Source organism: Zingiber officinale, chromosome 7B (genome assembly GCF_018446385.1).
Source record: "Zingiber officinale cultivar Zhangliang chromosome 7B, Zo_v1.1, whole genome shotgun sequence".
Taxonomy (NCBI): Eukaryota; Viridiplantae; Streptophyta; class Magnoliopsida; order Zingiberales; family Zingiberaceae; genus Zingiber; species Zingiber officinale.
Genome location: NC_055999.1, coordinates 11,538,001 through 11,558,339, shown reverse-complemented (window position 1 = coordinate 11,558,339; position 20,339 = coordinate 11,538,001). Strand labels below are relative to the sequence as shown.

Genomic DNA, 20,339 nt, shown 5'->3' with positions numbered 1-20,339 from the left:
TGCTTGGAGATATTCCATGTGCTTGGACTTTAGGCATTTGGAAGTGATCTGAGCGCCTTGAATGTTCAATTTCTGGACTTGATTATTTTCTTCTCTAGTTAGCTAGGTGATTGTCTAGTCATCCGGAATTAAGCTCATCCTAACTCAATTTCGTTCTTTTCCTTGAGTAATCTTCCTTCTGGCTCCTCGTCCCTCAAATATATCTCATGCGTCCTTCTTACTTTACCGGAATACTCTTCCATAGTTTCTCGTACATCTGATACACTAAGTTTGTCAACTCTTACTCGTACAAGCCTCCCCAACCACTTGTGTCTTCTACTATTTTAGATGCTTGTGTGTTTTCTTAAATTCCTACATGCTTAGATAAATAAGTAAAATCTATAAAATCTAACTTAATCTTGTCGAACTCATACCTGAGATTAAGCATTCAGTTAAAATTGAATTGACTGAATCGAACAAATCGAAAACCGAATAAATTGATTTTTTTTTTTTTTAACTAATCAAATCAACCGAAATTTTAAAACTAAATTAATCAAATTTAGATTTTATTTAATTAATTACATATTTTTTAATTAATTATATATATTTTTTAAAATAATCAAATTATTATCCTTATTAGGTTAAACCGGATTATAAATTTTAAAATCGAACTGAATTAATTAAAAATCAAACTGAACTTTTTTTAAAAAAAATCTAAAACTGTATTAATCGAATCAAATTTCTAAATTTGATTGGTTGAATTCAATTTAACTAAATTTTTACTCATACCTACTGACATCAAAATTTACAACAAGATTTGTAAAGTCAAGATCGTTCTCGGCAGTTCTTGTGAATTTGTCGGTCACTTAATTTGCTGCAAGTAGAGTAGTGTCCTACCCAAAAAACGAAAAAGAAAACATGGAGCATGTTTTCCGTTGCTAACCACCCCCAGCTGAAAAGCTAAGGTGAATTGCGTTGAAATGGTCTTGTGAGGTTATTACTATCTATTTAAAATTCTAGTAATGTAATCCAAAACGGGTCCATAGCTCAGTGGTAGAGCAATTGACTGCAGATCAATAGGTCACCGGTTCGAACCCGGTTGGGCCCTTTTTTTTTAAAGTATTATTCACTAAATTAATGTTTGATTACATTCATTAAAAATAATGAACTAAAACGAGAATATTTTTTTAAAGAAAGTCATAAAAATAAATGTATCCACTGCGCAATTTAGTTTAGCAGTTCTAATCAGGTTTAGCCCATTAAATACATTTTAGATTAAAAAGTCCATAGAATAATAAACTAATTTAAGGATTTTTCTTTTTAAAATTACAAATGGGTCCATAGCTCTCAATGGACGATAAATAGTTCAGCTATTTAAATGGAATTGGATACTTTTACCTCTTTTTTTTTTTTTTTTTTTACAAAATTAAAGTTCATTTACATTTTAATGAAAAAAAGTTATAGTAATCCTCAATTTCCATTCTTTAACAAATGAATTCGAGTATTTTTTTTTAATAATAAGCATGAAAAAAGAAAATAAATGGGTTCATTCAATGGTCAGGTTTTTTTTTTCTTACATTTTTTCACGAAATTAGTGGTCAATTAAATTTCCAATTCAAATTTTATAATTGTTCTCAATTTTCACCCGGGCAATTCGTCTACACACGATTTTCATAAATTTTAATTTATTAATTCTTAAAATATATATTTGCTAAATGCTGCATATCGGATGATTTCTAAATATTACGCTGAAAATTAAACTGCAAATAATTAAACTTATTTTTTTAAAAAAAAATAAAAGTAAAGCCTATTGGTCCAGTGGAAGTAATTCAGATAGCTAGAGGGGCAAGAGCCGTAAAAAAAAAAAATCAATTTCTCTGCCTAACTAACTAGTAAGGATAAGCATTACAAATAACATGAACATATCAAAATCTATTTCTTCTCTAATTACCTAGGTGATTATCTAGTCATTTGGAATTAAGCTCGTCCCAACTTAATTTCATTTTTTCCTTAAATAATCTTTCTTCTAGTTCATCATACCTCGAATGCATCCTTCTTAATTTACCAAAATATTCTTTCATAGTTTCTTATACCTCTGATGCACTTAGGCTGTCAATTCCTCCTCGTACAAACCTTCACAATCACTTGTGTCTTCTGTCATTTCAGTTGTTTGTCTATTTTCCTAAATCCCTATGTACTTAGACAAACAAGTTAAATCTATAAATCTAACTTAATTTTGTTGGACTCGCATCAGCAATTGGTTAAAATCAAACTGAACAAATTAAAAACTGAATAAACTATTTTTTAACCAACTAAATCAACCGAATTTTCTTACAAAAATTAAATAAACCGAATCCATTAAATATCAATTAATTCGGATTTTGACTGGATTAATTGAGAATTTAAAATTAAATTAATCAAATTTAAATTTTATTTAATTAAATACATATTTTGTAATTAATTATATTTTTAAATAAAAAATAATTAAATTAATATCTTTATTCAATTTAATAGAATTACGAAATCGATCGTTTTAGAACGGTTAATTCAATTTAATTGAATTTTTACTTACCACTACTCACATTAAAATTATTGCTCAATCACCTAAGTACTTACACAAACTTTTATAGCTTATAAATATTTAAAAACGCTCCGGTGAAAATTTAATTTTCAAGAGATCGAAGCCCAAAACGCAAGAAGATTTGGAAAGTCTAGATAAAAAAGCAAAAAACATGAGCATGTGCTCCGTACTGTGCTCATCACCCCCAGCTGGAAAGCTAAGATGAATTGCGTCTTCGAAATGGTCTTGTGAGCTAGACCAAAAAAAGACATAAAGATGGGATTGTTTCTGTTCAAAACATGATGCGTCACACCAGATGTGATTGTTAGGATCTGTCCAAAACATGATGCGTCACACCAAGCCGTGGCCATCTCTAATTATTAAGCTCAATAATGGTCCCATTTTTCACAGCTCGATCGATGGCTGCTACACTTTCATATTGTCCGAACCCCTCATTTAAGGCCACATTTCAATAGGTGGATTTGAGAGACAAAGGAGAGTGAACACAAACAAGGATCACGCAAACTTTGATAGCGTGACGCTAAATTACTTACCGATTTCATTTTTTTTTTTAAAAAAAAATCTTAATCCACAAGAAATGAGCGCGTCATGCGGCTCATTTATTTTTCGTTAATTTTTGGGTTTGGCAGTAATTGGTCGATGGATCTCACGCAAGCAAATTAAGGTCCAACTTTGATAGCATGACGCGCGCTAGACCTAATGATTTCGTTAAAAAAAAAAAAGTCTTTTAAATACTTGATTGACAAGTTTTGATGACGAAGGCTACCGCATACAACTTAACCGCATTTCTCATTTCTGCTGCCGCTGCAGGCTACCGTCCAGAAAGAGTTATCATCAACTCTTCGAGCAGCGCGGTTGAGAAGGATGATAATGAAGCATTCAACTTCGATACTCACTTATATTCTTAGCCTTTCCAGTACTTGTATTTCCCATTAATGGCAAAGTCCCACGCCCTCCCTCTCAACGAGAGAGTTTCTGTCAACAACACTCTCCAACGGCTCTCGGATGTCGTAATCCTCTCCCTCCTCCTCTCCCTCCTCGCCTATCGTCTCGCCTCGCTTCACCGCCATGGAACCACTTGGCTCGTCGCCTTCGTTTGCGAGTCATGGTTCGCCTTCATCTGGTTCCTCTATCTCAATGCCAGATGGAACCGGATCGTTTACAGATCTCACCCCCAGCACTTAGCAAACACGTAAAAAAATCACTAATATCGTCAACTTCTCGATCGCTACCTTCAATATAATAATATAGATAGCACTTTGGATGCATGCAGGTACGGTGATCTTCCAGCCGTGGACATGTTTGTGACCACCGCCGACCCGACGCTGGAGCCTCCGATCATCACCGTCGACACGGTACTCTCCTTGCTGGCCGTGGACTATTCGGTTCACAAGCTTGCTTGCTATGTTTCCGATGACGGAGCGTCGCCAGTGACCTTCTTCTCCTTTTCCGAGTCCGTGGAGTTCGCCAAGCTCTGGGTTCCCTTCTGCAAGAAGCATGGCGTGAGAGTGCGAGCGCCTTCCGTTTACTTCTCTAGTACTGGACCACAGCTGAACTCCTCAGCTGACTTCATCCAAGAGTGGAGGCATGTCAAGGTTTGATTAATTAATTAGTGGAAATTAATTTAAATAGATCTTTAATATACTTAATGTTATTGTCGATATATATGAATTGTTAATCATGCATAGAATGAGTACGAAGAACTAAGTCGAAGAGTTGCATCTGTAAATAATGAAGACCAAATTCCTAATTACCACAGTAACGATGAGTTCAAGGACTTCTTCAAGATTGAGAGCAAGAACCATCCAAGCATAGTCAAGGTATCATATATCATGCATATATCTGACGACTTAATTATTATCACTTAATTTCTAATTAAACCGCCATTTATTTAGCTATTTAATTATTTTATATTTGTTTGCCTCATATGAATCACTTAATTAGATTTTATGGGAGAACAAGAAAGGATCAGAACAAGAAGGGATAATGCCACATCTAATTTATGTTGCCAGAGAGAAGAGGCCAGAGCATCCACATCACTACAAGGCAGGAGCCATGAATGTTCTGGTAACTATTAATTAATTGCATAAGATTGAACAATCAAAGATGTTCGAATTAATTAATAGAGCTTAAAGATATCAAAATGAACTTCTTAAAAACATGAGACCAATTAATTTATTTTAAATTAGATTAATAACTTGCTCGGCCCATGTGATCATGTCCGAAAGTCGAAGAGACGGAAAGCTAGGGATATGACGCTCACGCTGACCTCTTGTGGACTTCGCTCGGTCCTGTAACACAAAGTACGTCAATGCCGAGTCAGGGAAGGGGTCCCCGGCGTTGACCCTCCGACGCTCAAGTCAATCACTAGCGATGAAGAATAAAGCAGAGCAATAAGAAGACTATAGCACAAACAATGAATATCGTATACATCCGCTGATGCTTAGACCCCCTTTATATAGAGCTCTGGTAGCGCACGTACACACTTCCCAAGGAGAGCACACTTCTCAAAGCTTTCCCTGAAAAGATTTATCAGTAAAGTGTCTTTGACACAGTACCTTAACAGGCCGAGCAAATCTCTGAAGTGACAGTGGAAGCTTCCGTCATACGATCTTCTAACAGTCTATGCCCGATGTCGGCGGCACCAACTCTCAAAAGGATATCACTAGATATCATCAGGAGTGTACTGCTAGGCCGAGCGGATTGACCGTTCGGCCTAAATTCCGCCGTCCTGGTACCCTGTCTAGTCAGCCAGAACCTCGTTGTTCCTCAGTGTGTCTGCTCGATTGAATGTCCACTTTGTTATTGTTGAAGCCTGCTGCCAGGCCGAGCTGGGTAGTTGCTCGGCCGAAGCATGTTGTCAGGCCGAGCGGGGTAGCCGCTCGGCCGAAGTTGAACTCTGCACACATCAAGCTCTGCTGTCTGGCCGAGCGGGGCAGCCGCTCGGTTTGGCTTCCGCACATTGTCTCCCTTGAGCGTCGGTTGTTTGATTGCTCCCCGTGTCGAAGGCGACGGTAGGTCGGAGCTTTCTCCCCCGTCGGGGCATACTTTGCCCGACCGGCTGATGCAATCTACGCGTTGACCGCCTTGACTTTGACCTCCACCGTGGCAGCAGGGTGAGACCCTTTATCATCACCGCATCACAATCCTTCCCCTCAAGTCTAGTCGAAGGAGGCTGTAAGTTCGACTGACTGGACAATTGTCTGAGTAGATTTCCTCCCGATCGACCTTCAATACTATGTGGTTTCTAATCGAGATGTGACCGTTCCTTGCCGATCTGCCTATTGAAGCTTGCCGTTTAGTCGTAGGTATGCTCTCTCAATCCGATCGGCACGCCAAAGATTTGTACTTGTGAAATCTTTTCTTGGGCTGTCTTTGGCAAGCGCAAGCGAGGCTTACGTCACCCAGATTTCTAGAAAATCGTACAAATTTTTGCACATTAAGGCTGAGCGCGCTCCCATGCCGTCATTAAATGCGGACCTGTGGCGATGAGCCATGTGTCTTGCCCACTTCCGCTGCGCGCTTGACATGACAGGCGGATATCCACTGTGATGTGACGTTTGACGGTTCAAATTCAACGGTCAGATCTCGGCTTGGGTTTCCACGACCTAGATTGGATGGCTCCGATCGGCCGACCCCGAGGCTTATAACTCCATGCGTGTTGCCGCTTCTTCCTTCGCATCCTCGTCTTCGTGCTCTTCGACGCTAGCTTCTTTGTGCTCCGACGACCTTTCTCCTCTACTACTCCATTGACGACCTATTTTCAGTAAGCTTCCTCCGTCGACCTTTTGCTTTCTTGTCTTTCGGCTTCTGTGTTTCCTCGTCTTCAACTTTTTCGGCGTTTGTGTTCCGACGATAATTCCACCAGTAGGTTTCCTTTCTTTTTCATCTCTTCACCTTCCCTTGTTTTGCGATGGTGAGCTCCTCACAGTCTCCGCCCAGCATCCCTGGGCTCTGGTACACTTCTACTGAGTCCCGGTTTGACGCTGGTGACGCTGAGAGTTTGACAGTCGCATTCGAGTTTCTTCCTGATTACCAAGTTTTTCTTCCATCTTCTTCCGATCGGCCAAATTCTCCGCCACTCTGCTGTATCACCTTCTTTCGAGATTAGTTTACCGTCGGTCTGTGGTTATTCATCCCTTCTTCCCTGCTATTTGTAAATATTTCCGCATCTCTTACCACCAACTAGTGTCGAACTCCTTTCAGCTACTGTGCGGGGTGGTGGTTCTTTTTCGCCTGCACGACATTCCCCTTACTCCCCGGGTCTTCCACTATTTTTATTATCCAAAACTGTCCGAGCCGGGGACTTTCCTTTTCCAAGCCCAAGTGGACTTGGTTTTTTTCGACAAAATGTCATCCTCTAATAAGCATTGGAGGGAATAGTTCTTTTTGTGCGCCTTCCCGAGTGGCCAAACTTTCTGACTCATTGGCAGCTCGAAGTGACACCTCAGCCTCCATTAAAGAAGTACAAGAGCCGATCGGACTACCTCAATGCAGCCTCAATGTTGACCGATCAAAAATACAACATCCACAAGCTGTTACTGGAGGGTGTCATGTATATCTTCGGCTTGAGTCCGATCCACACCCGGCTTCCGTTCAGCCTAGGTATGCGATCACTTTACTCTTTTCTTTGATTCTAACTGATTTTTCTTCTTTTCGTGCAGCCGAAGTCATGCTGCATGCACGTTAGACCGACAAGGCAAAACTTACAGATGCCGCGATCAATGCGGCCATTGTGGAAGAATTGGGGAGCCACGGCCTGCAACCGGTCGGCTCACAAGAGGAGTCGCAGGACGAGAGCGAGGCGGCTCTCGCTCTGGCAAGTGGTGGAGCGACGAGTGACTCCCAACCTCCTTTTGAATGGCAACCGGTCGTTGAGGTTGAGGGAGTGTTAGGCTCGGCGTCCTCAGCTGAGCCACTGATTAGGCGTAAGAGGCGTCGAGCGGAGCCTTCATCACATTCCGCTACTTCGGGGGTACGATCTGTCGAACGGGTCGAGACGTTGACCCCTACTCCCGTCCAAGAATCCACTGCCCTTGAGTCATCGGATCGGACGCCCTCCCTATCCGGACTGCCTCAGGGGACGGTCTACGTGCCGCCGGTGGCCTTCCTGCCACCAAAATCAAAGACCAAGAAGTTGGGCATCCGACAGGCTTCTTCATCACGACCGTACGAGCGGGCTACTTCTGCATAGTCAGCCCCGAGCGGCCAGCGCCACATTACGGTGATTTTGCATCTTCCGATCGAGGAGTGGCGCAAATCCAGCACCGAGTCCCGAGCTTCGGAGAACCAGATCATTATCCAAGGGTCGCTCGTCAAAATATGGGAAGATGCTCGGACCCGTGCGGTAGTGATGCCTCCGAGGGCACTCGTGGACAACCACACCCAGATATCTACTGGGGTAAGTTTTACATTTGCATAGTTTACTTCCGATCGACACTTATATTCGTTTTGTTGTTTACAGTACTAGGTGGAGAGTCTGGCCATGTGCCAAAGGCTCACATTTTTTGAGGAGGAAGTGAAGAAAATGAAGGCGTCGAGTGGCAAATCCTCCACCACTCAAGAACAAACAAACGCCGAGGTGGCCAAACTTCGAGCCAATCTAGCGAAGAGCAACGAACTGCTCGAGGCCGAACAGGAAAAGACCTCCGGGCAGGCCACTCTTCTGGCTCGGCTCAATAAGAAGATCACCACCTTCGATAATAAAATCGAGTGGGCCAACGTGAGGAAGAATCGGACTATCGAAGACCTCGAGCTGAAGAATAAGGAGGCCCGAGCCCTCGCCCCAAAACTCAAGGAAGCTGAGGACTTCCTGGTCGCTGAGTGGAACAGCCGACCGGCCAAAGAAATGACCCTTTGCGGCCAACTCGCCTCCAAGGATACTGCGCTGGCCACCGCCAAGGATGAGCTGGAGGCCTCCCAAGCGACCTTGAAGACCTACCAAGAAGTCGATCCTAGCCGTTTCGAGACTATGAAGAAGAATTACCTCCGCTCGGATGTTTTCAACGAGAAGGTCGTCGATCGAGCTCTGCGCCTCTTCGATCTGGCCATCGATGGGACGATCGACCAGCTTCGTAAGGGTGGCTAACTGCTGGCATCTCTGACCAGTAGCATCATGAGCCAGGATAAACTCACTGTAGCACTGTCAGACGACGTTTTGGACTACCTTGACTGAGGTCGAGAGTCGCTGTAAAATTTCTATAAATTTTTTGAAGTCTTAATGAATGCTCGTCCGTTTGGACGAGTTTTATCTCGTTGAATGTTTTTTCGACTCCCCTTTTCTTTGAGCATTGCACGAACTCATGGCCTCGTGATTTCGATCATCCGTAATTAGTTTATCCAGCCGGTCGATCCCTTTTGTATTCAGTGCCGTCATGATTCTATGAATCTCCGATCGGTCTCAGGGATGTCTTGATGAATAGTGCCAAACAATCACTATATTTTGAGGAATTAGGCCTTTGAGTAGCTGTCGCTTGCCCTTTCATTGAGCAAAGGGTTTAAGGTTATCGCTCGACCGCTGAGGAAGATTAGGCAAAACATTGGGTTTAAGGTCGCCGCTCGACCGTTGATGTAGACGCGGGTTTAAGGTCGCCGCTCGACCGTTGATGGGGACTAGAGTTTAAGGTCGTCACTCAACCATTGGTGGACGCAAAAGTTTAAGGTCACCGCTCGACCGTTGGTGGAGACAAGACTTTAACGTTGCTGCTCGACCATTGGTGGAGACAAGAGTTTAAGGTCGTCGTTCGACCGTTGATGGAGACAAGCGTTTAAGGTCACCTCTCGACCGTTTATGTAAACTCGGGTTTAAGGTTGCCGCTCGACCGCTGATTATGACTTAAGTTTAAGGCCGCCGCTCGACTGTTGGTGGAGACACGCGTTTAAGGTCACTGCTCGATCGTTGGCGAAGACAAGTGTTTAAGGTCACCGCTCGACTGTAGATGAAGACACGCGTTTAAGGTCATCGCTCGACCGTTGATGGAGACACGCATTTAAGGTCGCCTGTCGACCGTTTATGTAAACTCAGGTTTAAGGTCGCCGCTCGACCGTTGATGGAGACACACGTTTAAGGTCGTCGTTCGACCGTTTATGTAATCTCGGACTTAAGGTCTCCGCTCGACCGTTGATGGAGACACTCGTTTAACATCGCCACTCAACCGTCTATGTAAACTCGGGTTTAAAGTCGCTGCTCGACCATTTATGTAAACTCGGGTTTAAAGTCACCGCTCGACCGTTGGGGGAGACACATTTTAAGAGGACTTCACTTTTTTATTTATATCTTGCCCTGTGCTCGGGAGACATACAAAAAATACAAAGTATTCACTCGCGCACCTCTCATCCAGCCTTGTAGGGTTGAAGGTGGTTCGCGCTCCATGACCTCTCCAGCTGCCTTCCTTCTTCATCCTCTAGATAATAAGCGCCTGAATAGAGCTTCTGCACGACCTTGAAAGGCCCTGCCCATGGGGCCTCGAGCTTGGTGACGTCGCCGACCGACTTCACTTTCTTCCAGACGAGATCGCCAACCTAGAAGGACCTTAGGATCACCCTCCGGTTGTAGTTCTATTTCATCCGTTGCTGGTACGCCGTTAGTCAAACCACTACTTTTGCCCGCATTTCGTCAATTAGGTCGAGCTCCATGAGCCTCCGTTCGGCGTTTCCCTCGTCATAGTACTACACCCAATCAGATTCTACTTTGACCTCCATGGGGACGACTGCCTCACGGCCGTATACCAAATGGAAGGGGGGCACCCCAATCGCCTCCTTCGGGGTCGTGCAGAGGGCCCATAACGCACTGGGGAGTTCGTTGACCCAACTGCCTCCAGCGTGGTCGAGCCGAGCGCGTAAAAATCTGAGGATCTCCCGATTGGCGACTTCGGCTTGCCCATTGCCCTGGGGGTAGGCCACAGAGGTGAAGGCTTGTTGGATGTCATAGCCCCCGCACCACTCTCTGAGCCTCTGATAGGCAAACTGTCTTCCATTATCAAATACGAGTCGACGTGGGATGCCAAATCAACAAATGATGTTCTGCCAAACAAATTTGATGACCATCTGCTCGATGATTCTTGTAAGCGGCTCGGCTTCCGCCCAATTCGAGAAGTAGTCCACCGCGACGAGTAAAAATTTCCGCTGACCGGTCGCCATGGGGAATGACCCAACGATATCCATGCCCCATTGGTCGAACGGGCAAGATACTGTGAATGCTTTCATTTCTTCGGTTGGTCGGTGTAGCAGGCTGTGATACTTTTGGAAGGATAAGTAGGTGGCCACCATTCGAGCGACATCCTCTTGGAGGGCCGGCCAAAAATATCTGGCCAGGAGTATCTTTTGGGCTAATGCACGACCGCTCGGATGACCTCCACAAGAGCCTTGGTGCACCTTTCGCAGATTGTACTCGACATCTTCCGATCTGACGCACTTGAGGAGGGGCCTAGAGAAGGCTCTCTTGTAAAGCTGGTCCCCAATCAAGGTGAACTGTCCGGCTCTCTTCTTCAACAAACGGGCTTCTTCCGGATTGACAGGTGTAGCTCCTGACCGTAAGAACTTTATTAGGACCACCCTCCAGTCGTTCGGGAGGGTTATTCCTTCCATCCGGTCGATGTGCGCCACGATCGAGACTTGTTTGATCGGTTGCCCAATGATGATCGGCGATAATGAACTGGCTAATTTTGTCAACTCATCCTCCACCTGGTTCTCCGATCGGGAGATCTTTTGTATGATGACCTCCTGAAAGTTGGTCTTCAACTTCTCTTGTAAAGCTGGTCCCCGATCAAGGTGAACTGTCCGGCTCTCTTCTTCAACAAACGAGTTTCTTCCGGATTGACAGGTGTAGCTCCCGACCGTAAGAACTTTGTTAGGACCATCCTCCAGTCGTTCGAGAGGGTTATTCCTTCCATCCGGTCGATGTGCGTCACGATCGAAACTTGTTTGATTGGTTGCCCAATGATGATCGGCGATAATGAACTGGCTAATTTTGTCAACTCATCCGCCACCTGGTTCTCCGATCGGGGGATCTTTTGTATGATGACCTCCTGAAAGTTGGTCTTCAACTTCTCGAAGGCTTCTATATAGAGCATGAGCCGGGCATTGCTTATTTCAAACGTCCCGGATAGTTGTTGAGCGGCAAGCTGGGAGTCCGAGTGGATGAGGACTTTAACTGCTCCAATATACCGAGCTACCTATAGGCCGACTATAAGTGTTTCATACTCTGCTTTGTTGTTAGTGGCTCTGTAGTCCAGCTGAACGGAGAGCTGCATCCGATCTTAACATGGTGAGATAAGCAGTACACTAATTCCGCTGTCTTGCTGAGTGGATGAGCCGTCAACATATATCTTCTAGGTGGTCTCCGACTCGACATTCTAGACTTCTATGACAAAATCCGTCAAAGCCTGAACCTTGATCACCGCTCGGGGTTGATATTGAATATCGAATTCACTTAGCTCGGTCGCCCATTTGATTAACCTCCTTGATGCTTCAGGGTTGAGAAGACTCGTCCCAAGACGTTGTTAGTTAGGACAATGATTGTGTGCGCTAGGAAGTACGGACGAAACCTCCGAGCAACAAGAATCAAAGCATACACTAATTTTTTGAAACTGATGTAGCGGGACTCTACATCTTTCAATATATAGTTCAAAAAATATACAGGCTGCTGCTCTTGGCCATTCTGCCTAACCAGAGCCGATCTAACGGCATGTTCGTTGGATGATAGATAAATCCAAAGTGGCTCACCAACAACTGGCTTGACTAATATAGGCAAAGAGTTTAGATATTACTTCAGCTCTTCCAGCACCCGGTCGCACTCGGCGTCCCATTGGAATTTCGTAACTCGATGAAGTACTTTAAAGAATGGCAGGCTCCCGTCGGATGAGTTGGATATAAATCTAGACAGCGCCATGATCCGACCGGTCAACCGTTGAGCTTCTTTTAAATTCCGAGGTGGCGGCATGTCTTGCAAAGCTTTGACCTTGCTCGGATTGACTTCAATACCCCACTCGGTGACGATGTAGCCTAGGAAGTAGCCACTCTTTGCGCTGAACAAATACTTGCTGGGGTTCAGTTTTATCTCATATGTCCTCAGTGTTCGGCAAGTCTCGTTGATATCTGCGCATAAGTCAACAGCTCGGAGGGATTTAATTAATATGTCGTCGGCGTATACCTCCATATTACAGTCGATCTGCCATTGGAACACCTTGTTCATCAGCCTATGGTAAGTGGCTCCGACATTCTTGAGTCCGAATGACATAACGTTGTAGTAGTATGTTCCGTCGGTCATAATGAAGTTGACCTTCTCCTGGTCTTCTCGGGCGAGCGACACTTGGTGGTAAGCCTTGGTATGCGTCAAACATGCAGATCTGCTCGCAGCCCGTCGTCAAGTCCACCATATGGTCTATCCTGGGCAGTGGATAGAAGTCCTTCGGGCACGCCTTGTTCAAATCGCAGAAGTTGGTGCAGACCCGCCATTTGTTGCCCGGCTTGGAGACTAACACAACATTGGCTAGCAAACTCGGGAATTAAACTTCCCTAATATGGCCAACCTCCAGTAGTTTCTCTATCTCCGCCCGGATGATCACATTATGCTCCATGATGAAGTCCCTCTTTCTTTGCTTTACCGGCTAAGCGTCCGGTCGGACATGAAGCTCGTGCTGAGCCACGCTCGGGGAGATACTGGGAAGCTCGTGTGTCGACCAGGCGAACACATCATGATTTTGTCTAAGGCAGACGACCAACTCTGCCTTCTTCTCCACCTCCAGGTCAACAACAATGAAGGTTGTTGCCTCCGCTCGGCTGGGGTGGATTTGGACCTCCTCCTTTTCTTCGTACACCAAGGTGGGAGGCCTTTTAGTGATCACGTTTACCTCCAAACGCGGGTTCTTCTGAGCGCTTCTCGCCTCGGACTTGACCATCTCGATGTAACATCGTCGAGCGGCTAGCTGATCGCCCATGACTTCGCCCACCCGGTTGTCTACCGGGAACTTGATTTTTTGGTAGTAAGTAAATACTATCGCTCGGAACTCGTTGAGGGTCGGTCGACCCAGGATGACATTGTAGGCTGATGGCGCATCCACCACGATGAAATTGGTGGTTTTGGTTCTCCTCAGTGGATCCTCTCTGAGCGAGATGGCCAGTCGGGCCTGTCCGAGCGGCAGCACTTCATTGCTTGTGAAGCCGTAGAGAGGGGTAGTCATGGGAAGCAACTCGCTCCGATCAATTTGTAATTGATTGAACGTCTTTTTGAAGATGATATTCACCGAACTCCTTGTATTAATAAAAGTCCGATGAATATATAGTATAATTAGTTATTACTGCCCGAATGATCAACGTATCGTCGTGAGGGATCTCCACTCCCTCTAAGTCGCTGGGGCCGAAGATGATCTCGGGCCCTTCAGCCTTCTCCCTGCTGTACCTCACCGCGTGGATCTCCAATCGCTGGGCGTATGACTTCCTGACCCTGTTGGAGTCACCGTTGATCGACCCTCTGACAATCATGCCTATCTCTCCTCAGAACAAGTTGTTTCTTTTTTTCTTCTTCCCGAGCGGATGGTCTATTTCACTCGACCGGTACTCGTGAGGGGTTAGTGTTATCCCCCCCTCCCCCCCGCGCTGATGCTGGTGGTGCCGCTCGGCCACCCTTCTGTCGTCAGCCTGTCGCTCAGCGGATCTATGTCTCTATCGCCGATCGGGAGAAGGAGATTGGCGGCGGTATTCGCGTGGAGCCAGTCAGCTAACGATTGGTGGACAGAGCATAAAATCAGTGTCCATACTTTGCCTTTTGATGCATTAAGCCGACCGGGCGCCACATATTGTACGGCGTGTGCCCTGATATCCTGGTGTGACCGCACTCCTTCGACCCTCGACCTCTTGGGCAGCTGATGGCTGCTAGACAGTCGGCACTGAGTGTTTGGTCGGCGCCTCTTTCCTTCTGGCCACTTGAGCTTCTTCCAGGTTTATATATTCGTTGGCCTTCTTGAGCATGTGGTCGAAGTCCTTGGGTGGCTTCCTGATGAGCGATCGAAAAAAATCTCCCTCGACGAGTCCCTGGGTGAAGGCATTCATCATCGTCTCAAACGAGACCGAGGGGATGTCCATGGCTACTTAGTTGAAACATTGTATGTACACTCAGAGCGTTTCTTTCGATCCCTACTTCAAGGAGAAGAGACTGATGCTCGTCTTTTGATAGTGTCGGCTGCTGGTGAAGTGGTGTAAGAAAGCAGCTCGGAAGTCCTTGAAGCTGCATATTGATCCGTCCGACAGTCTTCTAAACTAACGTCGTGTCGATCTGGAGAGGGTAGTGAGGAAGACTCGGCACTTCACTCCGTCTGTATACTAGTACAGCGTGGCTTCATTATCGAACCGATCCAGATGATCATTTGGATCGATCGATCCGTTGTATGTCCCGATCGCCAGCGGGGTATAGTATTTGGGCAGGAGGTCTTATAAGATCTCTTCTGAGAACTGTCGGTTGATCCATTCGGGTGATGCGTTGCTTCGGGGCGCCTTGCCTTTTCGTGCATCCCAAACGGGAGCATCATCCGAAGACGATCCCCACTCTTGATTCGCTTGGGCTATCTTCGAGGGGGTTTGGAACAAAGCGCGATGAAAGGGGATCGACACGGGCGACGCTTCCTCCTGTGTACCGGTCGGCCTTCTGTTCTGCCCCCATACGGAGATTTGTTTCGCTCAGTCTTCCTGCCCCGCTCACCTACCGACCGCTGATGTTGTAGGTTGCAGCGTTTGCCGATCTGCTACTGCCTGTTGTTGCTGCTGCTCAATCATCTTCTCTACTCGGGCTTGAACGAGCATCTCAAGCTCTTCTTGGGTGAGCGTCACGGCGGTCAGTCGTCCAGCGTCCTCCATCTTCTCGGCTCGGATGCAGGTGACGTTCACATAGACAGTGCCAAATATGATCTTGTCTGAAAGTCGAAAACATGGAAAGTTGGGGATGTGGCGCTCACGCTAACCTCTTGTAGACTCCGCTCGGTCTTGCAACACAAACTACGTCAGTGCCGAGTCAGGGAAGGGGTCCCCGGTGTTGACCCTCCGACGCTCAAGTCAGTCACCGGCGAGGAAGAACAAAGCGAAGCAACAAGAAGACTTTAGCACAAACAGTGAATATCACATACCTTCACCGATGCTTGGACCCCCCCTTTATATAGAGCTCCGGTAGCACGCGTGCACACTTCCCAAGACGATCACGCTTCTCAAACCTTTCCCTGAAAAGATTTGTTAGTAAAGTGTCTCTGACACAGTACCTTAACAGGCGAGCATATCTCTAAAGTGACAGTGGAAGCTTCCGCTGTACGATCTTCTGGCAGTCCATGCCCGGTGTCGACGGCACTAACTCCCAAAAGGTTATCATTGGATATCATTAGGAGTGTACTGCTAGGACGAGCGGATTGGCCGCTCGGCCTAAATTTCGCCGCCCTGGTGCCCCGTCTAGTCGGCCAGAACCTCGTTGTTCCTCAGTGTGTCTGCTCGACCGAAAGTCCACTTTGTAATTGCCGAAGCTTGCTGCCAGGCCGAGCGGGGTAGCCGCTCGGCCGAAGCCTGTTGCTAGGCAGAGCGGGGTAGCCGCTCGGCCGAAGTTGAACTCTGCACACATCAATCTCTGCTATCTGACCGAGTGAGATAGCCGCTCGGCTCCGTTTCTGCACATTGTCTCCCTTGAGCGTCGGTTGTTTGATTTCTCCCCGTGTCAAAGGCGACGGTGGGTCGGAGGCTCGGAGCCTTCTTCCCGGTTAGGGTATACTTCACCCGACCAGCCGATGACATCTACATATTGACCATCTTAACTTTGACCTCCATCATGACCGTTACCGTAATAACAAGATGGGCCCTTCATCATCATCGCATCGCTATGTTTTCTAAAACTAAGTTTTGCTCTATTGAAGAACAATATATGTTTGCTCTAGATGAACCAAACTCAAATTCTTAAAAACACGAGACCAATTAATTTACTTTAAATTAGATTAATAACTTGCTCGACCCATGTTTTATAAAACTCAGTAAAACATTGAAGAACCATATATGTTTACATGATCTGTTTCAGCAAAACTTACGTTACTGAATGGCAGACGAGGGTGTCGGGCGTGATGACCAATGCACCATTCGTGCTCAACGTCGACTGCGACATGTTCGCCAACAACCCACAAGTCATCCTCCATGCCATGTGTCTGCTCCTTGACTCCCCCGACGAGGTGAACAATTATGCCTTCGCCCAGGCTCCGCAGCAGTTCCATAGAGCTCTCAAGGACGATCCCTTCGGAAACCAATTGGTAGTCATCCAACAGGTCTGCATGCATCCATCATACCTCAAATCATCATATAAACAAAACAATTGTAAGAGATTAATTGCCTTCAATCTTTTCAGTCCCTTGTGCCCGGTTTGCAAGGTATTCAAGGCTACTTTTATGTCGGAACAGGATGCCTCCAACGAAGAACAGTCATATATGGCGTCCCACCAAATGGCTCCAAATTTAAGAAGAAAGGCGGCAGATTTATTCCTCGACTCCAATTACTGGAATGCAATTCGAAGGACAATTCAACAGAAATGTTGTCTAGCGAAGAACTTCGGTTGTTCTACGGAAACTCTATGGAATTCATGCACTCGGCTGTTCAAATAACCGCAGGAATCAGTAGTCCTGGATTACCCGGCGACCTTTCCAGTCGTGTTGCAGTAGCTGAAATGGTTACTTCTTGTTCTTATGAATTCAACACAGCTTGGGGCGATGAGGTATACATGCATTACATCAACAAATTTCATTATAATTTCGATGCTAGTCTCATTGCGTTTTCAGATTGGTTGGGTTTATGGTTCGATGACGGAGGACATCCTCACAAGCCTGAGGTGCCATTCCATGGGATGGAGAACGGTGGCTCTGATGCTGGACCCACCTGCGTTCCTCGGCTCTGCCCCCGTAGGCGGTCCGGCGAGCTTAACGCAGTGCAAGAGGTGGGCAACAGGCCATCTCGAGATCCTGGTTAGCAAGAAAAACCCGGTAGTTTCTGTCATCACCAAAGAGCTCATGCTCCGGCAATGTCTCGCGTACTTGATCTTTCTTGTTTTGGCTGTGAGATCCATCGTCGAGGTCTGCTATGCTCTGCTCCCGGCTTACTGCCTCCTCTCGAACTCCACCTTCGTGCCTAACGTAAGGCACAAGCAGTTTGTTCTGTAATGCATTGCATATATAATTGACAATTAATCCTTGAAATGTTGCAGACATCAGAAGTTGGTTTTGTTGTGGCATTGGCTCTTTTTGTGACCTACAACATCTACACGTTGGTAGAATACTTCCGCTACGGGTTATCGGTGAGAGCATGGTGGAATAACCAGAGGATGCAGAGGATTTACTCGTCCACCGCATGGCTTCTCGGCTTCTTCAGCGTTGTCCTCAAGCTTCTCGGCATCTCGGACACCGTCTTCGAGATCACCCAAAAAGAGCAGCAAAGGCCGGGCGAAGACGTGGACGATCCCGGGCGGTTCACCTTCGACTCATCGCCGCCGTTTGTTCCAGGGACCGCGGTAATGCTGGTCAATCTGTGGGCCTTCGCCGTCGGTTTGCTGCGAGTTCTCAGTACCACCGACGCCGAAGGACCGGGGATCGGGGAGTTCGTGTGCAGCGGCTGGATCTTGCTCTGCTTTTGGTCGTTCTTGACGGGGCTCGTTGGGCGCGGGAGGCATGGGATTCCCTGCCCGGTCATTGGCAAGGCAATGGTGATGGTTTGCCTTTTCCTGCAGTGTTGCAAAACTGCATGAAATTGTAGCTTTACACTGCATTCAAATATACTTAAAGAGCACAACGCTGTTATATGTTCTTTAATCTCATGCTCATAATCTGTCTAGAGGTTCCTTCAATCTAAATGAATCACTTCTCAGCATTTTGTGATTGTATAAAATGACCCAATTAAACTGCTCTATTGGTGAGTGATGTGAAACATTGAGCAATTCTCCTAATCAATGACAGCTGCAAATGACCCATATGTACATGATTGTCACCATGAGGTCTGAGATTTGAATTTTGACAAAGTCGAGGTAAATACCTCCCTTATGTGCTAGTCATTATTCCAAAGGCTAGTAACCGCCCGTGATTTACCTCCTCCGTATTGATCCTGGGACGGATTGACGGGAGCGTCGGAGGCGAACGTATTCACTTTTTGTCACCGTGATTGGGACAACACACAATATCTGAAGATTTGGTATAGAGGAATTAGGCAAGCAAAAGATTCAACTTATCGGTCACTGCGCATGCATGGGACTCGAGATGGATCAGATTTACCTTGATCAAAACAAATAAAGTTCCTGATGATGATGGAGATTCATATAACTAGAAAAAATTGGAACGGGATTTTACAAATAGAATTATTTTTCATTTGACACTTACAGACGGATTCTAATTCAATTGGTAAATATCTATTGAGTTTAAATTTAGTCGACGAGTCAGATTGGGAAATTAGATTAAAGTTATCGCTCCGGCTCCTCTCCCGCTCTATTGGTTGGTTGCGACAACCTTGCTCACGGAGCTTGGCCAATCGGCTTGCTCGTGGCCCCTTGGCCACAAGCCTAGCTAGCCGCGGCTAGTTTGTTCGTAGTTCCTTGGCCGTGAGCTTGGCTGGCCGCGACCGCCTTGCTTGTAGCTCTTTGGCTTCAAACTTGGCAGGTTGCGGCGGGCTTGCTCACAGCCCCTTGGCCGCGAGCTTAGTCAGTCGCAGTCAGGTTACTCTCAACCATCTTGGTCCTTGTCGACTGTGGGGATGGCCAAGTGGCTGTCATGAGCTCGGCTTCGCCAACTCGGTTTAGATTGAAAAAAGTCCAAATTTTGATTTAAAATATCTTACTATTACATATTGATGCGGTGATGATGAAGGGTCCCACCCCGCTGTTACGGTAGAGGTCAAAGGAGATTCACGCGATGGGATGCAACAGGGAGAAGGCCGAAGGACCCGAGATCAGTTTCGCCCCCAGAGACTTGGAGGGAGTAGAGATCCCTCATGACAACACGTTGATCATCCGGGCGGTAATCGCTAATTACACCATTCACCAAACTTTTGTTGATACAGGGAGTTCGGTGAACATTATCTTCAAGAAAGCGTTTGATCAATTACAAATTGATCGAAATGAGCTGCTGCCCATGACGACTCCTCTCTACGGCTTCACATGCAACGAGGTACTGTCGCTCTGACAGACCCGACTAGCTATCTAGCTCGGAGAAGAACCACTGAGGAGAACCAGGACCACCAACTTCATCATGGTGGATGCGTCGTCGACCTACAATGTCATATTGGGCCGATCGGCCCTCAACGAGTTCCGGGCCATAGTATCTACTTACTGACAGAAAATCAAGTTCCCGGTGGATAATCGGGTGGGTGAAGTCAAGGGTGATCAACTGGCCGCTCGGCGATGCTACATCAAGATGGTCAAGTCTGAGGCAAGGAGCGCTCGGAAGGCTCCGCGATTGGAAGTAAACGTGACCACAGAAAAACCTCCTACCCTGGTGTATGAAGAAAAGGAGGAGGTTCAGATCCACTCCAGTCGAGCAGAAGCAACTTTCATTGCCGCCGACCTGGAGGAGGAGAAGAAGGCAGAGCTGGTCGCCTGCCTTAAACAAAATCATGATGTGTTTGCCTGGTCGACGCACAAGATTCTCGGCATCTCCTCGAGCGTGGCTCAGCACGAGCTTCATGTCCGATCGGCCGCTCGGCCGAGGAAGCAGAGAAAAAGGGACTTCAGCGCGGAACAAAATGTGATCATCCGGGCGGAAATAGAGGAGCTGCTGGAGGCTGACCACAT

At 46.4% G+C, this 20,339-nt stretch overlaps 1 protein-coding gene and 1 non-coding gene across 2 annotated transcripts; both read left to right on the top strand.

Annotated features, from left to right (window-relative positions):
- The first annotated feature begins 1,015 nt into the window (after positions 1 to 1,015).
- On the top strand, positions 1,016 to 1,087 carry TRNAC-GCA. The gene has a single exon. It is a non-coding gene; the product is annotated as a tRNA-Cys (tRNA).
- Positions 1,088 to 3,344: 2,257 nt separating this feature from the next.
- Positions 3,345 to 18,438, top strand: LOC122005299 (cellulose synthase-like protein H1). Its single transcript, XM_042560285.1, has 8 exons — positions 3,345 to 3,752; positions 3,834 to 4,155; positions 4,249 to 4,380; positions 4,505 to 4,627; positions 16,627 to 16,842; positions 16,923 to 17,285; positions 17,350 to 17,700; positions 17,772 to 18,438. The coding sequence occupies exons 1-8, from the start codon at positions 3,496 to 3,498 to the stop codon at positions 18,306 to 18,308; spliced, it is 2,301 nt and encodes a 766-aa protein (XP_042416219.1). The 5' UTR covers positions 3,345 to 3,495; the 3' UTR covers positions 18,309 to 18,438.
- The last annotated feature ends 1,901 nt before the right edge of the window (positions 18,439 to 20,339 follow it).